Source organism: Heterodontus francisci, chromosome 5 (genome assembly GCF_036365525.1).
Source record: "Heterodontus francisci isolate sHetFra1 chromosome 5, sHetFra1.hap1, whole genome shotgun sequence".
Taxonomy (NCBI): domain Eukaryota; kingdom Metazoa; phylum Chordata; class Chondrichthyes; order Heterodontiformes; family Heterodontidae; genus Heterodontus; species Heterodontus francisci.
In genome coordinates, this window is record NC_090375.1 from 54799365 (window position 1) to 54819454 (window position 20090).

The window sequence follows — 20090 nt, forward strand, 5'->3', positions numbered from 1 at the left end:
GCCGTTTCCCTCAACAACAGGTATACCGTTTTGGATACTGTTGCGGGGGACGACTTACCAGGGGTAAGCAATGGGGTGCAGGTCTCTGGCACAGAGTCTGTCCCTGTTGCTCAGAAGGGAAAGGGGAAGAGGAGCAGAGCATTAGTCATTGGGGACTCCATAGTTAGGGGAACAGATAGGAGGTTCTGTGGGAACGAGAGAGACTCACGGTTGGTGTGTTGCCTCCCAGGTGCCAGGGTACATGATGTCTCGGATCGTGTTTTTGGGATCCTTAAGGGGGAGGGGGAGCAGCCCCAAGTCGTGGTCCACATAGGCACCAACGACATAGGTAGGAAGAGAGATGGGGATTTAAGGCAGAAATTCAGGGAGCTAGGGTGGAAGCTTAGAGCGAGAACAACCAGAGTTGTTATCTCTGGGTTGTTGCCCGTGCCACGTGCTAGCGAAGAGAGGAATAGGGAGAGAGAGGAGTTGAACACGTGGCTGCAGGGATGGTGTAGGAGGGAGGGTTTTGGTTTCCTGGATAATTGGGGCTCTTTCTGGGGTAGGTGGGACCTCTACAAACAGGATGGTCTTCACCTGAACCAGAGGGGTACCAATATCCTGGGGGGGGGGGAGATTTGTTAGTGCTCTTCGGGGGGGTTTAAACTAATTCAGCAGGGGAATGGGAACCTAAATTGTAGTTCCAGTGTACAGGCTGTTGAGAGTAGTGAGGTAGGGGATAAGGTTACAGGGACGCAAGAGGGCACTGGCAAGCAAGAACTTGGTTCAAAGTGTGTCTACTTCAACGCCAGGAGTATCCGGAATAATGTGGGTGAGCTTGCAGCATGGGTTGGTACCTGGGATCCTGATGTTGTGGCCATTTCGGAGACATGGGTAGAGCAGGGGCAGGAATGGATGTTGCAGGTTCCGGGATTTAGATGTTTCAGTAAGAACAGAGAAGAGGGTAAAAGAGGGGGGGGGTGTGGCATTGTTAATCAAGGAAAGTATTACAGCGGCAGAAAGGATGTTTGAGGACTCGTCTACTGAGGTAGTATGGGCCGAGGTTAGAAACAGGAGAGGAGAGGTCACCCTGTTGGGAGTTTTCTATAGACCTCCGAATAGTTCCAGATATGTAGAGGAAAGGATAGCGAAGATGATTCTCGACAGGAGCGAGAGTAACAGGGTAGTGGTTATGGGGGACTTTAACTTTCCAAATATTGACTGGAAATACTATAGTTCGAGTACTTTAGATGGGTCTGTTTTTGTCCAGTGTGTGCAGGAGGGTTTTCTGACACAGTACGTTGACAGGCCAACCAGGGGCGATGCCACATTGGATTTGGTACTGGGTAATGAACCCGGCCAGGTGTTCCATTTAGATGTAGGTGAGCACTTTGGCGATAGTGATCACAATTCGGTTAGGTTTACCTTAGCGATGGGCAGGGACAGGTATATATCGCAGGGCAAGAATTATAGCTGGGGGAAAGGAAATTATGACGCGATTAGGCAAGATTTAGGATGTGTAGGATGGGGAAGGAAACTGCAGGGGATGGGCACAAACGAAATGTGGAGCTTATTCAAGGAGCAGCTAATGCGTGTCCTTGATAAGTATGTACCTGTCAGGCAGGGAGGAAGTTGTCGAGCGAGGGAGCCGTGGTTTACTAAAGAAGTTGAAGCGCTTGTCAAGAGGAAGAAGGCGGCTTATGTTAGGATGAGACGTGAAGGCTCAGTTAGGGCGCTTGAGAGTTACAAGCTAGCCAGGAAGGATCTAAAGGGAGAGATAAGAAGAGCAAGGAGAGGACACGAGAAGTCACTGGCGGATAGGATCAAAGAAAACCCTAAGGCTTTCTATAGGTATATCAGGAATAAAAGAATGACTAGAGTTAGAATAGGGCCAATCAAGGATAGTAGTGGGAAGTTGTGTGTGGAATCAGAGGAGATAGGGGAAGCGTTAAATGAATATTTTACGTCAGTATTTACAGTAGAGAAAGAAAATGTTGTCGAAGAGATTACTGAGATACAGCCTACTAGGCTAGATGGGATTGAGATTCACAAGGAGGAGGTGTTAGCAATTTTGAAAAGTGTGAAAATAGATTAGTCCCCTGGGCCAGATGGGATTTATCCTAGGATTCTCTGGGAAGCCAGGGAGGAGATTGCAGAGCCGTTGTTGTTGATCTTTATGTCGTCATTGTCGACAGGTGTAGTGCCGGAAGACTGGAGGATAGCAAATGTTGTCCCCTTGTAGAAGAAGGGGAGTAGAGACAGCCCTGGTAATTATAGACCTGTGAGCCTTACTTCGGTTGTGGGTAAAATGTTGGAAAAGGTTATAAGAGATAGGATTTATAATCATCTTGAAAAGAATAAGTTCATTTGCGATAGTCAGCACGGTTTTGTGAAAGGTAGGTCGTGCCTCACAAACCTTATTGAGTTTTTCGAGAAGGTGACCAAACAGGTGGATGAGGGTAAAGCCGTGGATGTGGTCCATATGGATTTCAGTAAGGCGTTTGATAAGGTTCCCCACGGTAGGCTATTGCAGAAAATACGGAAGTATGGGGTTGAAGGTGATTTAGAGCTTTGGATCAGAAATTGGCTAGCTGAAAGAAGACAGAGGGTGGTGGTTGATGGCAAATATTCATCCTGGAGTTTAGTTACTAGTGGTGTACCGCAAGGTTCTGTTTTGGGGCCACTGCTGTTTATCATTTTTATAAATGACCTGGATGAGGGTGTAGAAGGGTGGGTTAGTAAATTTGCGGATGACACGAAGGTCGGTGGAGTTGTGGATAGTGTCGAAGGGTGTTGTAGGGTACAGAGGGACATAGATAGGCTGCAGAGCTGGGCTGAGAGATGGCAAATGGAGTTTAATGCGGAGAAGTGTGAGGTGATTCACTTTGGAAGGAGTAAAAGCAATGCAGAGTACTGGGCTAATGGGAAGATTCTTGGTAGTGTAGATGAGCAGAGAGATCTTGGTGTCCAGGTACATAAATCCCTGAAAGTTGCTACCCAGGTTAATAGGGCTGTTAAGAAGGCATATGGTGTGTTAGCTTTTATTAGTAGGGGGATCGAGTTTCGGAGCCACGAGGTCATGATGCAGCTGTACAAAACTCTGGTGAGGCCGCACCTTCAGTATTGCGTGCAGTTCTGGTCACCGCATTATAGGAAGGATGTGGAAGCTTTGGAAAGGGTGCAGAGGAGATTTACTAGGATGTTGCCTGGTATGGAGGGAAGGTCTTACGAGGAAAGGCTGAGGGACTTGGGGTTGTTTTCGTTAGAGAGAAGGAGGAGGAGAGGTGACTTAATAGAGACATACAAGATAATCAGAGGGTTAGATAGGGTGGATAGTGAGAGTTTTTTTACTCGGATGATGATGGCAAAAACGAGGGGACATAGCTTTAAGTTGAGGGGTGAAAGATATAGGACAGATGTCAGAGGTAGTTTCTTTACGCAGAGAGTAGTAGGGGCGTGGAACGCCCTGCCTGCAACAGTAGTAGACTCGCCAACTTTAAGGGCATTTAAGTGGTCATTGGATAGACATATGGATGAAAATGGAATAGTGTAGGTCAGATGGTTTCACAGGTCGGCGCAACATCGAGGGCCGAAGGGCCTGTACTGCGCTGTAATGTTCTAATTCTAATAGCTCTTGGGTCTAAAGGGATCAAAGGGTATGGGGCAAAAGCAGGAACAGGTTACTGAGTTGGATGATCAGTCATGATCATAATGAATGGCGGAGCAGGCTCATGTTTCTATGATTTAAAAAATACTGAAAGGACTATGAGTTTAAAGGATGTGATTTTGAAAATGTGTTCGATGTTAATGAGCTATTGGTAGCATTTAGTAAAGAATGGAATAACCGGCCCATTTTTATTAATTTTCTCCTAAGCATCTGCCTGTAATCTCCTATTTGTGTGTTTTATCAGATGACAACATTCTCAGGAATAGCTGAGGTTCTCTCAACCAATACTTAACATTAGGGTCATAGAGTCGGACAGCATAGAAACAAGCCCTTCGGCCCACCGTGTCCATGCCGACCATAATGCCTATCTATACTAATCCCACCTGCCTGCATTAATTCCACATCCCTCTATGCCTTGCTCATTCAAGTACCTGTCCAGATGCCTCTTAAATGTTGCTACTGTTCCTGCCTCCACCACCTCTTTTGGCAGCTCATTCCAAATACCCACTATTTTTGTGCGAAAAATTTACCCCTTTGTTCCCCTTTAAACCTCCTCCCTCTCACCTTTAAATCTATGCCCTATAGTTCTAGTCACCCCGACCATGGGAAACAGACTCAGGCTATCTACCCTATCTATGCCTCTCAATTTTATATACCTCTATCATGTCCCCTCTCAGCCTCCTTCGCTCCAGGGAAAACAGAACCAGCCTATCCAATCTCTCAATATAACTCAAGCCCTCCAAACCAGGCAACATCCTTGTGAACCTTTTCTGCACCCTCTCTAACTTAACCACATCTTTCCTGTAGTGCGGCGACCAGAACTACACACAGTACTCCAAATGCGGCCTAACCAACGTTATGTACAACTGTAACATGACGTCCCAACTCTTGTACTCAATGCCTCGGCTGATGAAGGCAAGCATGCCATACACCTTCTTCACCACCCTGTCTACCTGTGTTGCCACATTAAGGGAACTATGTACTTGCACCCCAAGGTCTCTCTGCTCAACAACACACCCCAGGGCCCTGCCACTCACTGTATATGTCCTGTCCTGGTTTAACTTCCCAAAATGCATCAATTCACACTTGTCTGTGTTAAATTCCATTTGCCAATCCCTTGCCCACTTTCCCAGTTGATCTATATCCTGTTGTAACCTTAGATAACCTTCTTCACTATCCACTATACCACCAATTTTGGTGTCATCTGCAAACTTACTAATCATGCCCACTACATTCACATCCAAGTCATTAATATATATGACAAATAACAGAGGGCCCAGCAACGATCCCTACGGCACACCACTGGTCACTGGCCTCCAATCTGAAAAACAACCCCCACTACTACCCTCTACCTACTATCACCAAGCCAATTTTGTATCCAATTGGCTAGCTCACCCTGGATCCCATGTGTTCGAACCTTCCGGACCAGCCTACCATGCAGGACCTTGTCAAAGTCCATGTAGACAACGTCCACCGCCTTGCCCTTGTCAATCCTCTTGGTCACCTTCTCAAAAAACTCAATCAAATTCGTGAGACATGATTTCCCATGCACAAAACCATGCTGACTATCCCTAATCAGACCTTGCCTTTCCAAATGCATATAAATCCTGTCTCTCAGAATGCCTTCCAATAACTTTCTCACCACTGATGTAAGGCTCACCGTCCTGTAGTTCCCTGGCTTATCCCTGCTGCCCTTCTTAAATAAAGGCACAACATTAGCTATCCTCCAGTCTTCCGGTACCTCACCCGTGGCCAATGATGATACAAAAATCTCTGCCAGGGCCCCAGCAATCTCCTCCCTTGCTTCCCATAGCATCCTAGGATAAACCTGGTCAGGCCCTGGGGATTTATCCACCTTAATGCGCTTCAAAACTTCCAACACTTCCTCATTTGTAATGTTGATATGCTCCAGGATATTGCTGTTCCCTCCTTTGAACTCACTAGCTTCCATGATCTTCTCCACGGTAAATACAGACGAGAAGTATTGATTTAAGGCCTTGCCCATTTCCCGTGGCTCCACACATAGATTACCACACTGATCCTTAAGGGACCTACTCTCTCCCTAGCTATCCTTTTTGTGAAATACCCTTGTTGGACAAGGTACAGAGCCATATTAACTTCAGGAGAGTAGGGTCAGAAACAGGAGAGAAATATCCATTTCAAATAAAAATCTTTGACGTACCTCGGTACTGCAGCTGGTTAAAGGTTTTATTGGTGTCTAAACAATAGAAATCTAAGGACCCATTCAATCTTGCAGCAACAATTCTGTAAGAGAAAGCGAAATTAGTTTATTGAACACAAAACAAATAACTTAGCTATGTTCTGGTGTGGTAGCATCAAGTCAATGTCTGCATGCTGGCGCATCTGATTACATGATACATCATACAAGTTAATTCCCATCCACCTCATTCTGATGTGCGATGTAACTAACATAGTTGATTTAACAGGGTTGGTGAGCATTAAAGTCTGTAAATACTCTGAAGTAGCCTGTAAGCACTTTGAAGTTAAAAAAAATAACCACAGCTATTTATATAAAACAGCAGTTGTTAGACACGGCTAACAATATCAGTGGAAGGTAGCTGAATTTAGCCAAGACACCATCTTGGTAAAGGGGTTGAAGCTAGCGCCAGGAGGTTTATTAGCCAGCTGATTGCCACTTAAAATGCCTGCAAGCACTTAATAAAGATGGTGCACGGCATTTTGGTGGCTAGTGCTTCAACTAACGCCCTCTCTTAACAGCGACCTGTTGTTTGGAAGTAAACACACCGCTGATGTCTATTTCAAGTTGACCTATAGGGGTCAGTCTACTCTCAATCATCAGTAAAGTGAGGAAGGTATTGTTAGCAGTGCCATCAAGCGGCACTTGCTTAGTAATAACCTGCTCAGTGATGCTCAGTTTGGATTCTGCCAGGGCCAGTCAACTCCTGACCTCATTACAGCCTTAGTTCAAACATGGACAAAAGAGCTGAACTCAAGAGGTGAGGTGAGAGTGACTGCCCTTGACATCAAGGCAGCATTTGACCGAGTATGGCATTAAGGAGCCCGAGCAAAACTTGAGTCAATGGGAATCAGGGGGAAAACTCCCTGCTGGTTGGAGTCATACATAGCGCAAAGGAAGATGGTGGTTGTCGTTGAAGGTCAATCATCTCAGCTCCAGGAAATAACTGCAGGAGTTGCTCAGGGTAGTGTCCGAGGCCCAACCATCTTCAGCTGCTTCATCAATGACTTTCCTTCAATCATAAGGTCATAAGTGGGGATGTTCGCTGATGATTGCACAATGTTCAACACCATTATCGACTCCCCAGATACTGAAGCAATCAGTGCAGAAATACAGCAAGACCTGGACAATATCCAGGCTTGGGCTGATAAGTGGCAAGTAATATTCACACCACACAAAGACGACCTCCAACAAGAGAGAATCTAACCATCTTGCCATGACATTCAATGGCATTATCATCGCTGAATCCCCCACTAGCAACATCCTGGGGGTTACCAATGACCAGAAACTGAACTGGAGTAGCCATATAAATACCGTGGTTACAAGAGCAGGTCAGAGGCTAGGAATCCTGCAGCAAGTAACTCATCTCCTGACCCACCAGAGTCTGTCCACCATCTACGAGGCACAAGTCAGGAGTGTGATGGAATACTCTCAACTTGCCTGGATGGGTGCAGCTCCAACAACACTCAGGAAGCTCGAACCCATCCAGATCAAAACAGCCACTTGATTGGCACCCCATCTACAAACATTCACTCCCTCCACCACCGAGACACAGTGGCAGCAGCGTGTACCATCTACAAGATGCACTGCAGCAACGCACCTTGACAGCACCTTGCAAACCCGCGACATCTACCACCTTGAAGGTCAAGGGCAGCAGATGCATGGAAACATCACCACCTGCACGTTCCCCTCCAAGGCACACACCATCCTGACTTGGAACTATATTGCCCTTCCTTCACTGTCGCTAGGTCAAGATCCTGGAACTCCCTTCCTAACAGCACCGTTGGTGTACCTGCCCTGCATGGCTGCAGCAGTTCAATAAGGCAGCTCACCACCACCTTCTCAAGGGCAATTAGGCAATAAATGCTGGCCTAGCCAGCAATGCCCACATCCCATGAATAAATAAAAAGCTCATCATTTCATGTTCTTTGCTGCTGGAGCTGTGAGGAGGACCTCTAAAACATATTGGGAGACTTTCTGGGACACTTTGTCAAGACATCATCAACACTTAAACAACATTTATTCCTGAAACTAAGGATTTCACCCAGAAAGAGTAAATACTGTGCTACTCCACCTTATTGGACATCTTATAGGAGTCACCAGGAGAAAAGGAGCTTCCCCTTGGTCTGGAAGAGGAAATGGACAGAGCAGCTGAAGCCAGACAGAGCAGCACACACTGCTGTAGGAGAGGGGGACAGGAGTGCGAGGTGGCATCCTTTCCCTCACTTCCCCCACAACGCTTAGGTACAGGAGTTCCTCCTCTTCTAAACCTCCTCCACAAGGACCTCCAGTACTGCATCTGAGAACCTATGTGTTGTTTGTTATATATTTAAATAAGTATATTTAACATACTGTTTATGCTAATATGTATATCATTACAGGAAGTGATACAATATCACGTGATTCAATTCTCTTGCACAGTCAGCACATGCAAGCTGAAGCAACAAGTCTCCATTAAAGCTCTGTGTTCAACCTCTATGCCTGCTGTCACACATATAAGAAGTGCGATGATAAAAAATTATGGACTAAATCTGAAGAGTTATAAAAATTGACTTTGTCTTTTAAAAAAGACTTTTCTTTTAAAAAGTGAATGTACTCCAAAATGGCACCATAAGTTAAAAGACTTGGGGTTTGTATATTCAAACTGTCTTGACAGGGACAAAGGAACACCTTCAAAGCTAAGAAGTGTCAACTGCACCCATCCAGAAATCTTCCTGAATTGCATGGGTTCTTCTGAAACAAAGAAGGTGTGATATAGCCACATCCTCGACCACTGTCGGTCACTACAGGGAAGAAAATACCTGTCTTCCAGCAGAGGCGAGATGCAACAAATGTTTACCTTAAAAGGCAGTCCTAGAGAGAGAGCCAGACAGACAGACAAACATCCAGCAAAAGCATCCAAGAAACCTGTTTCCAGCCAAGGGGCTGAGAGAAACCAAACAAGAAGGGAAGTGCCTTGCTGTAGAGTTCTACATCTATACTTATACAGCAGTGAATTAGAAGTGATCCACTGTCTTCAACTGAACTTGCAACCAAGAGATAAACCTACAAACACCTCAGGCCTGCAACCAGTGAGAACTTGACTTCTGAGAGAATTCAACAGGTTTACCGTGATCCCCAATTAAACCTACTTACCCCTTTTCCTCTCTATCTTTTCTTGTGTGTGTGTGCGAGAGAATGCGTGAGAGGATGCAGTTATGACAATTTCAGGTTAAGGCATTGGTTTTGATCAAGAAATAATTGATTTTTTGTTTTAAACCTGCAAGAAAACCTGTCGCTGTCTGTTTATTTGACAAATAAAACATAGTTGCTTTGGTCAGGGGGGAGTTGAACAGTGGAAACACTCAAACCCCTCACCACATGGCTGTAACACTGCCCTTCAGCTTTGTTTGTATTAATCTGAAAGAGATAATACAACATTGTGCAACCTCCCCCTTGGTCCCTGAGCCATCCTGCAACACGCTGCTGTGTGTAAGCAAGAGCCCTCCACATCTTCAGCTGAAGTGAGTGTGAGGAGTCCACATATACTACTCTATGAAAATTGTGTCTAATCAGCAGTTGAGTGCTATACCTGCAGGTTTCTGGTTTAGCATCTCCAGGCAAGTTCAAATTATGATAATCAACAATTAGGACCAATTTTCCCTTTAAGTTGCGCAATCGCACCGAAATTGGCAATGTGCTGAACATAGAACAAATAGACCGCGCACAAGCAACGCTCCCTTTAAGTTGTGTGCATGCTTGGCTGTAGGTCAATCTTACAGGGACTGCACAACATAACAAGCCAGCCACGCACAGCAAACAGAAGTACGAGGGAACATTAATTAGGACCAAAATTGTGCGCTAAAACCAGACTTTCGAATGGCAAGTCTTACTCGCACTGCACCCATTTAGCAACTGTTTTTACCCTTTGGCTAAAGTAACCAAAGGTTTTTTTTCCAAAGTCCTCCTGACTCGAGAACAGCTTTACACTTATTTCATCAGTGAGTACTTTATCAAAAATATTTCATTGACCCTGAAGCACTTTGGGATGACAAAAAGGTGTGAAAGGTTCTATTTAAATTCAAGTTTCTTCATTTTAACACAACCAAATTCAACCACTTTGCACAGACCTTTACGATGGGTGATTAATCTATCAAGTAGGGAAAACATACAAGAACCGGATTGTAAGCTTTGCGGCAGTCAGACTATCGTGGCTCATACTCCATGATGCACCATCACATCTTGAACTTAGGTCATGAATAATGTCGTAAGACACCATAACACTCAATTCTATGTAATAGAACCTGTCTGTGCTGGAGAATGGATTGGGTTACACACTGCTATTAGAGCACACTACTAGGACAAACATCGAATGTTATCTAAAGATTCAGAGGGTAAATTCATGACATATATGCAGTTTATTACCTGTTTGTGATAAAAGCCAGCGCTGTTATCCCAGATGAACCCTCATCATTACTGCAGCGCAGTGTTCCATCTGCAGCGTCCCACACCTGAAATGAGCCAAACCCAGTTTAAACAGCAAGACTGGTCAAGGTTTAAATAGGTCCGTTTCACTTTTGTTAGGAAATAGACCCAAGGTTTTCTCTAGGTGCAGACACACACTGGGGGTAGAGATCCACTGACATTGGACACACTCTTATATCTCACCCAACTGGTCATTTTCAGGTTTCAAGCTGAAGCAGTAAGCATAGCAAGATATTCATGTATGGTAGAACATTTCAGCTCGGCCCAACTCTCTTCTTCTGAACATTCACACGAGCATATTCCAGAAGTCACTTCACAGTTATTGGCTCCGACCGATTTTCCTTTTCCTAGCTGTGGGGCGCTGAAACTAATGGTTACCTTGACTGCTATTCCAATTGAAATCAGCTAGCTCAGCACAAGACTAGGGATCAAATCCCAGACTTTCCTTTTCTGTGTGTCTCAGTTTCATGCCGATTGGTGCACTTATCAAATGAGTAATTAGGGGAGCTCATCAGTACTGTGTGTGTTTCCTTTTTGTAGGTAAGGCATTGGTAGAGGGACGGTAACATGTTAATCGGAGCATAGGAAAGAGGAGCAGCAGTAGGTCATCTGGCCCCTTGAGCCTACTCCGCCATTCAAATAGATTTTGGCTGATGATTTACCTCAACACCATTTTCTGGCACTATCCCCATATCCCTTGATGCCAGTTGCTTGGATGGGTGCGGCTCCAACAACACTTAAGAATCTCGACATCAACCAGGATAAAGCAGCCCGCTTGATTGGCACCCCACCCAAAACCTTCAACATTCACTCTCTTCACCACCGACACACTGGCAGCAGTGTGTGCCATCCACAAGATGCACTGCAGCAACTCACCAAGGCTCCCTCGACAGCACCTTCCAAACCCACGACATCTACCAGCTAGAAGAACAAGGGCAGCAGATGCATGGGAACACCACCACCTGCAAGTACCCCTCCTGGCCACACACCATCCTGACTTGGAACTATATTACCGTTCCTTCACCGTCACTGGGTCAAAAACCTGGAACTCCTTTCCCAACAGCACTGTTGTTGGACCTATACTTCAAGAACTGCAGCGGTTCAAGAAAGCAGCTCACCACTTCCTTCTCAAGGGCAACTGGGGATGGGTAATAAATCCTGGCCTAGACACAGACCATAAACAAAAAAAAAAATCTAGAAATCTATTGATTTCTGTCTTGAATATACTCAATGACTGAGCCTCCAGCGCCCTCTGGGGTGGAGAATTCCAAAGATTCACCACCCTCTGAGTAAAGAAATTCCTCCTCATCTTAGTCCTAAAAGGCCTACCTCTTGTTCTCAGTCTGTGTCCCCTGGTTCTAGACCCTCCAGTACAAGCACTGATTTTTGCAGTACCTCACTAGTCATAGCCTGCCAACCTGAGAATGACCCATTTATTTCTACACTCTTGCTTTCTGTCTGTTAACCAATTCTCAATCCATATATTAACCCCAAACCCATGTGTTCTCATTTTGCTTACTAACCTCTTGTGTAGGACCTTATCGAAAGCCTTCTGAAAATCCAAATACATCACATCCATGGTTCCCCTTATCTATTCTGCTAGTTACATCCCCAAAAAACTCCCAATAGCTTTGTCAAACATCATTTCCCTTTCATAAATCATGTCGACTCCGCCCAGTCTTACCATTATTTTCTAACTGTCCAGTTATCACATCCTTTATAATAGATTCCAACATTTCTCTATTACTGGTGTCAGACTAACAGGTCTGTAGTTCCCCGTTTTCTCTCTCCCTCTTTTCTTAAATAGTGGTTTGCTACCTTCTAATCTGTAGCAATTTGCTACCTTCCAATCTGTAGCAACCATTCCAGAATCTATAGAATTTTGGAAGATGACCACCAAAACATCCACAATCTCTGCAGCCACCTCTTTCAATGTTACTTGACTGGCAATGCAGAGGCCCAGACTAATGCTCCCAGGAAACAAATTCAAATCAGCTAGCGGGCATTTAAAATTTAGTTAGTTAATAAATCTGGAATAAAATGCTGATCTCCGTAATGATGATCATGAAAGTACTGTATTGTTGTCACTAATGTTCTTCAGGGGAGGAAATCTGTCATCCTTACCCGGTCTGGCCTACATGTGATTCCAGACCTGGACCAATATGGTTGACTCTTAACTGCCCTCTGAAATCGCCTAGCAAGCCACTCAGCAAGAGCAATTAGGGATAGCCAGATTGCTAGTGATGCTCGCATCCCAAGGAAGAATTTAAAAAAAGCATGTTAGCTGCCAGGGTACAAGACACCTCAATTGTAAGATTTGAATATGGTGTCAGCTGTACTCAATGCTATTTCAAAGCAAAACAATACATACAAACCAGATATTGCTTCACAGCATTAAACTTGTTCTATGCCTGAGTTTGGTACTGTTAGTACCACAGTTATTAGTATTGACTACACTGCCAAAATCAAACTCAATACATTGTACCAGATAGTGGAAGCACAGTTTTGTAATGAAGTATCTCACTGGCGAACTCCAACGCCTAACAATATAATTGCACTTCCCTAACAGACCCGTGTCAAAATGCTCACCTATACACACTAACATAGGCTTTCTCTCTTTTAATAGTTATTTATTTTAGTTATTAAAACTGAACAAGGAAAAATAAAACAATAGATTGTTAATGCTACTTCCAATCGTTCAATTAGTGTTATGTACTTGGTGGGGTCACATTTCAACATTATTTCTGTTCTCAGTTGGTTAATATTCAGGTGCAAACGTATAAAATTGTGAGCACTGTCAATATTTGTACTCGTACTATAGCCTGAGGCCATTAAAATAGTTCTGGGAATAACAATCAATATAAAATAAAGGGTACAACTCTAAAGGGTGTGCAGGAGCAGAAGGACCTAGATGTACATGTGCATAAGTCATTAAAAAAGTGGCAGGACAGGTTGAGAGAGCAGTTAATAAAGCATAGCCTAGGCTTTATTAATAATAGCACAGAGTACAAGAGCAAGGAGGTTATTTTAAACTTGTACAAAACACTGGTTTGACCTCAACTGGAATACTGCATCTAATTCTGGGCGCTGCATTTAAGGAAAGATATGAAGGCATTGGCGAGAGTGCAGAAAAGATTCAGGAGAATGGTTCCAGGGATAAGGAACTTCATTTACGAAGATAGATTGGAGAAGCGGGGACTGTTTTCCTTGGAGAAGAGAAGGCTGAGAAAAGATTTGATAGAGGTATGCAAAACCATGAGGGGTCTAGACAGAGATGATCATGAAAGGATCAAGAACGAGACAGCACAAATTGAAGGTAATTGGCAAAAGAAGCAATGTCGACATGAGAAAAAGCCTTTTCACGCAGCGAGTGGTTAGGATCTGGAATGTACTGCCGGAGAGTGTGGTGGAAGCAGGTTCAATCGAGGAATTCAAAAGGGAATTAGATAGTTATCTGAAAAGGAAGAATATGCAGGTTAAGGAGAGAAGGCAGGGGAATGAAACTAAGTGAATTGCTCACTCACTGGAGAGCCGGTGCTGACACTATGAGCCAAATGGCCTCTTTCTGTGCTGTAACAATACTGTGATTCTGTGATCTGATTAAAATAATTCTATATGGTACCGACAAGGGAAATTGGTCTTATTACTTCAAAATATGCCAAAATAACTTCAGGGCTGGAGACAAAATAGAAATTAAGAAAAATTAAAAGGTCTGTATAATCCACCAGATTAGCAAAGAGACAAAAACAACCAAGGAGTGGAAGGAGCATGTTCAAACTGGCAAAAGGCAAAGATCAGGCTGATGTGAGGGAGTTCCTGTTCACACAGGAACTTATTGATGGATTTTCAGACAGGATAGTGCAGCCAAAATCTTTGGAATCATTTAAGAAACAGCTACATGCTGTATTCAGACTGGGAGGGGTGAGCTATAGTCCTTTCTGGATAGATGATGGGACATTGGGATTCTACCTTGGTTTATGTGTTGTGATCAGACAGTTAGTAATATACCAGAGAGAAGAGTTTTGATGGACTGTTAGTATTTTCTCTGTTTACATTTTTAATACTTGTTTTAAGAACTTCCAAAAGTACTTATGAGTTGAAGTGAAAATTCTGAAAAAGTTGAGAATACAGTTTTTACCTCAAGTCGTCCACTGCTTCTTCCGGCTACAATCAGGTTACCCTGTATGCCAAGACTCCATACAGAGCTTTCGCAGTCTCCACCCCACATAGGAATGGGGGAGGTCTTCTCAAACACAGGAAATGGCTCATCTCCTAAACTCCGTCTCCTATGGTTGCAGCCACCATCCCAGCCAGGTGACTTGAGATTCACTGATGTTTGAGAACACCTCAAAAGTGCTGGGGGAGATGGGTAATTCCTGAAGTTCTGTACATTCAGCATTTTGTGATCCTCATATGCTTTATCATATGCTCTACCAAAGTCATAGCCGGTGTCTTGCAAAGTTCTGGAAGTAATCCGCTTTCTGGGAACCGTATCCTCCTCTTTAATTTGCTCTGCAAAGTTGGTGTCTATTAAACCGGATAAGTCTGGCTGATCGGTGAACAGAATGGGTTGGGTCGGGGTCAGTCTCCTCTGGAAGTTGTGCCCATTCTCGTATAAGTCATCTGCTCCATTCTCTGGATCTGATATATACTCCCAGCTCTCCTGCCGTTCATAGTAACTGCTGCTATCCCTCCATTGCCTAAAAATGGATGGAAAAGATAAAGTAAACTGTAAAGTATTTTCTAATACGCCTGCATTTCAGAATTCCAAAGTCTGAAGAAGCTGGCTACGTAGAATGTAAAGTTTGCATACAGAATACTTCAATAATTTTCATGTCTTTATTTCAAAATCATGAGATGTAAACATAATTCAGTCATTAAACATTTTAATCTGTATTTTGTGGCAGGTCATATTGTCCATGAATTATTTTTTTTTAAATTGCTATAACTTTTATTATTCTAGTCTGTTGAACTCTCATAAAAAGTTGGAAGGAGTGTCTAACGGCAGGTCAAAGTATTGCCTTCACCCTCAATACTGCAACACATGAAAAACATTACAATTATAAAAACAGTTGTTACAGCTCTTGCACAGTCTCAACTGGTAAAGACAGTGTGTGACTTAAGGAACCATATTGACCAGGTGCAATTCCAGATCTTCTGAGTTATCAGTTTGTAGTTGCAGGAGTAGTTTAGGCCCAACAACTGATCTCAGCACCACAGGTCTGAGAAAAGAAAAATCAAGCAACTCCTACAAATGTCAAGCGATCATCACAGAAAACGTGCTCATTTGGGCATTACATAGAATGTATCGTACAGAGACAAACCATTCAGCCCAAATGTTCCATGCCGGTGTTAATGGTCCACAGGAGCCTCCTCCCAGCCCTCTTCATCTCACCCTATTACGAACTTCCTGATTTTTAACTTGTTTCCTCTTGCATTTGAACTCTTCACCACACTAAGAAATTTGGTTGGACTAAATCTAACAAAAAAAATTATATTATCTTGTACCTAGTTTAGCTGTTACAGAACACAGAGCACAGGACTGCCTGAATACAAGAAAATTCAGAAGAAAAATTGAAGGATATTGTTCCAGAGATGAAATAAACTACTGGAATAAATGAATTTTTTACCCTGGGTTAGGTATGACAGTCAGACAATCACCAGTCTGTGCGTCCCACACTCTGATCTGTCCAGACAAGCAGCAGCTAATCAACAACATCCCATCACTGGCCAAGCATTCAATATCCTAGGAAAAAAATGTATTGAAGAAAATTCTATATTAATATGTGCACCAAGATTTTTTCATACTTCAGTCTTTGTTGCACCAACACTGGAATAAATAAATTGCAATAAATAGCACATCAGACTACAGTGGAATGTGCATTGCTGACTCGATGTAGTATTAGGCAAGAATGGTTCTCTTCTTTAAAGGCTCTTTAGCAGATATCAACTTAAAACAAAAGCAAAATACAGCAGATACTGGAAATCTGAAATAGAAACAGAAACTGCTGGAAATACTCAGCAAGTTAAGCAGCATCTGTGGAGAGAGAAACAGAGTTAACACTTCAGGTCGATGACTTTTCATCAAAACCAGAAAGGTCATCGACCTGAAACATCAACTCTGTTTATTTCACCACAGATTCTGCCTGACGTGCTGAGCATTTCCAGCATTTTCTGCTTTTACTTCAGTTTAATAGCCAGTTCTAAAATTGTAATGACAGTCATTAAGACTGTGCCATTATAATTGTAGTAACAGAAACTAAAACCTGAGAAACTGAACACATGAAATTAGGTCAATGGGTTGAAGTGTCACTATTTAAAGTTCCCACCTGCCCAAAGGGCTGATTTATTTATATAGAAATTGTTTAAAATAATTCCAGTGGCTTTGGCTGAGCATACTCAGTGTTGCGGTTAGGGTACTAATCTGGCAACTCAGAAGTCATGAAATCAAATGCCACCATAACAAGTTGAGAAACTGAATTCGAAAAACCTGGTCATTTGTGTGCACTGGAATATGAAAATTGGCCATGAAATTTGCCAGATTGTTATAAAAACCCAAATGGTTCATCATTGTCATCCAGAGAAGCAAATTTTCTACCTCTGCTTAGTCTGGCCTACACAAGAACACATTACATGATTGACTCTTAATGCCCTCTTAAGTGACTTGGCAAAGTAATATACAGAAATTAATTGCTTTTTCAGGGCTGGGCAATAAATGTGCCCTTAAGAGAATTCGAAACAAATAAAAAATAATAGCAAGGATGACGCAGACGCATTATCACTGTTGATCACAACATTTGATCTGATGTATATGTGCACCATGCACAGGAAGGAAGTATAAATGATAAGAGGCTGCTTTTGGAGCAATTCGTGTATTATGTTTTAGGGGGAGTATTTGCTAGAGTGGTTGGGGAGGGTTGAAACTAAAATGGCAGGGGGATGGGAACCTTTGCAAGGAGTCAGAGGAGGGGGAATCAAAGACAAGAACAAAAGACAGTAAAGGGAATAAGAAAAAAGTGATAGGCATCGAAATCAAGGGCCAGAATCAAACAGGGCCACAGTGAAAAATAGTGGGAAGGCGACAAGTAATGTTAAAAAGACAAGCCTGAAGGCTTTGTGCCTTAACGTGTGGAGCATTTGCAATAAAGTGGATGCATTAATCGCACAAATAGATATAAACGGGTATGATATAGTCGGGATTACGGAGACATGGCTGCAGGGTGACCAGGGATGGGAAATGAACATCCAGGGGTATTTAGTATTTAGGAAGGACAGACAAAAAGCAAAAGGCGGTGGAGTTGCATTGCTGGTTAAAGAGGAAATTAACGCAATAGTGAGGAAGGAGATTAGCTCTGACGATATGAAATCTGTATGGGTAGAGCTGAGAAACACTAATGCGCAAAAAAGGGGTTGTATATAGACCCCCAAACTGTAGTGGTGATGTTGGGAATGGCATTAAACAGGAAATTAGAGATGTATGCGATAAAGGAACATCTGTAATTATGAGTGAATTTAATCTGCATATAGATTAGGCAAATCAAATTAGTCACAATACCGTAGAGGAGGAATTCATGGAGTGCATACGGGATGGTTTTCTGGACTAATATGTTGAGGAACCAACTAGAGAACAGGCCATCCAAGACTGGGTATTGTGTAATTAGAGGGGAATAATTGACAATCTAGTTGTGCGAGACCCCTTGGGGATGAGCGACCATAGTATGATAGAATTCTTCATCAAGATGGAGAGTGACGTAGTTGATTCTGAGACTAGGGTCCTGAATGTTAATAAAGGAAACTACGAAGGTATGAAGCGCGAGTTGGCTATGATAGATTGGGAAACGTTACTTAAAGGGATGACAGTGGATAGGCAATGGCAAACATTCAAATAGTGCATGGATGAACTGCAACAATTGTTTATTCCTGTCTGGCACAAAAGTAAAACGGGAAAGGTAGACAAACCAAGGATTAGAAGGGAAATTAGAGATAGCATTAGATCCAAGGAAGAGGCATATAAATTCGCCAGAATAAACAACAGACCTGAGGATTGGGAGCAGTTTAGAATTCAGCAAAGGAGGGCCAAGGGATTGATTAAGAAGGGGAAAATAGAGTACGAGAGCAAGCTTGTGGGGAACATAAAAACTGACTGTAAAAGTTTTTACAGGTAGGTGAAGACAAATGTAGATCCCATAGAGTCAGAAACAAGGTATTTTATTATGGGGAACAAAGAAATGGCTCACCAACTAAATGCATACTTTGGTTCTGTCTTCACACAGGACACAAATATCATACCAGAAATGTTGGGGAACACAGGGTTTAGTTAGAGGGAGGAACTGAAGGAAACCAGTATTAATAGAGAAATGGTGTTGGGGAAATTGATGGGATTGAAGGCCGATAAATCCTCAGGGCCTGATAATATACATCCCAGAGTACTTCAGGAAGTTCTTTCTTTTGGGCCTCCTTATCTCGAGAGACAATGGATACGCGCCTGGAGGTGGTCAGTGGTTTGTGAAGCAGCGCCTGGAGTGGCTATAAAGGCCAATTCTAGAGTGACAGGCTCTTCCACAGGTGCTGCAGAGAAATTTGTTTGTCGGGGCTGTTGCACAGTTGGCTCTCCCCTTGCGCCTCTGTCTTTTTTCCTGCCAACTACTAAGTCTCTTCGACTCGCCACATTTTAGCCCAGTCTTTATGGCTGCCCTAGAAATAGTGGATATATTGGTGGTCATCTTACAAGATTCTATTGACTCTGGAACAGTTCCAACAGATTGGAGGGTAGCTAATGTAACCCCACTATTTAAAAAGAGAAGCAAAATACTGCGGATGCTGGAAATCTAAAAAAAAAACAAGAAATGCTGGAACCACTCAGGAGGTCTGGCAACATCTGTGGAAATAGAAGCAGAGTTAACGTTTCGGGTCAGTGACCCTTCTTTGGAACTGAAGGGTCACTGACCCGAAACGTTAACTCTGCTTCTCTTTCCACAGATGCTGCCAGACCTGCTGAGTGGTTCCAGCATTTCTTGTTTTTATTTAAAAAGGGAGGTAGAGAGAAAACAGCGAATTCTTGATCAGTCAGCCTGACGTCAGTGGTGGGGAAAATTCTAGAGTCCATTATCAAGGATTTTATAGCAGAGCACTTGGAGAACTTAAAATCAGAAAGAGTCAGCATGGATTTATGAAAGGTAAATCATGCTTGACAAATCTACTAGAATTCTTTGAGGATGTAACTAGTAGAGTTGATGAGGGGGAGCCAGTGGATGTGGTTTATTTGGACTTTCAAAAGGCTTTCGACAAAGTCCCACGTAAGAGATTAGCATGTAAAATTAAAGCGCATGAGATTGGGGGTAGTGTATTGCGATGGATAGAAAATTGGTTGGCGAACAGGAAACAAAGAGAATGAAGAAACGGGTCTTTTTCCGAACGGCAGCTAGCGACAAGTGCGGTACTGCAGGGATCGGTGCTAGGACCCCAGCTATTCACAATATATGTTAATGATTTAGATGAGGGAACTAAATGTAATATGTCAAAATTTGCAGATGACACAAAATTGGGTGGGAGGGTGAGTTGTTAGGAGGATGCAGAGAGGCTTCAGGGTGATTTGGACAAGTTAAGTGAGTGGGCAAGTGCATGGCAGATGCAGTATAATGTGGATAAATGTGAGGTTATCCACTTTGGTAGCAAAAACAAGGCGGCAGATGATTATCTGAACGGCTATAAACTGAGAGAGGGGAACAGGCAACGAGTCCTGGGTGTTCTCGTACACCAGTC

At 43.2% G+C, this 20090-nt stretch overlaps 1 protein-coding gene across 3 annotated transcripts in view; it reads right to left on the minus strand.

Annotated features, from left to right (window-relative positions):
• The window catches only part of scap (SREBF chaperone), a 306453-nt gene that overhangs the window by 23821 nt on the left and 262542 nt on the right, over window positions 1-20090 (minus strand). For all 3 annotated transcript variants that reach the window (XM_068031444.1, XM_068031446.1, XM_068031447.1), the window contains 4 exons: window positions 15959-16074; window positions 14467-15028; window positions 10269-10354; window positions 5829-5911 (listed from right to left, as the gene is read on the minus strand). In XM_068031444.1, the coding sequence (XP_067887545.1) occupies window positions 5829-5911; window positions 10269-10354; window positions 14467-15028; window positions 15959-16074 (847 nt within the window). The remainder of the gene's footprint in view (window positions 1-5828; window positions 5912-10268; window positions 10355-14466; window positions 15029-15958; window positions 16075-20090) is intronic.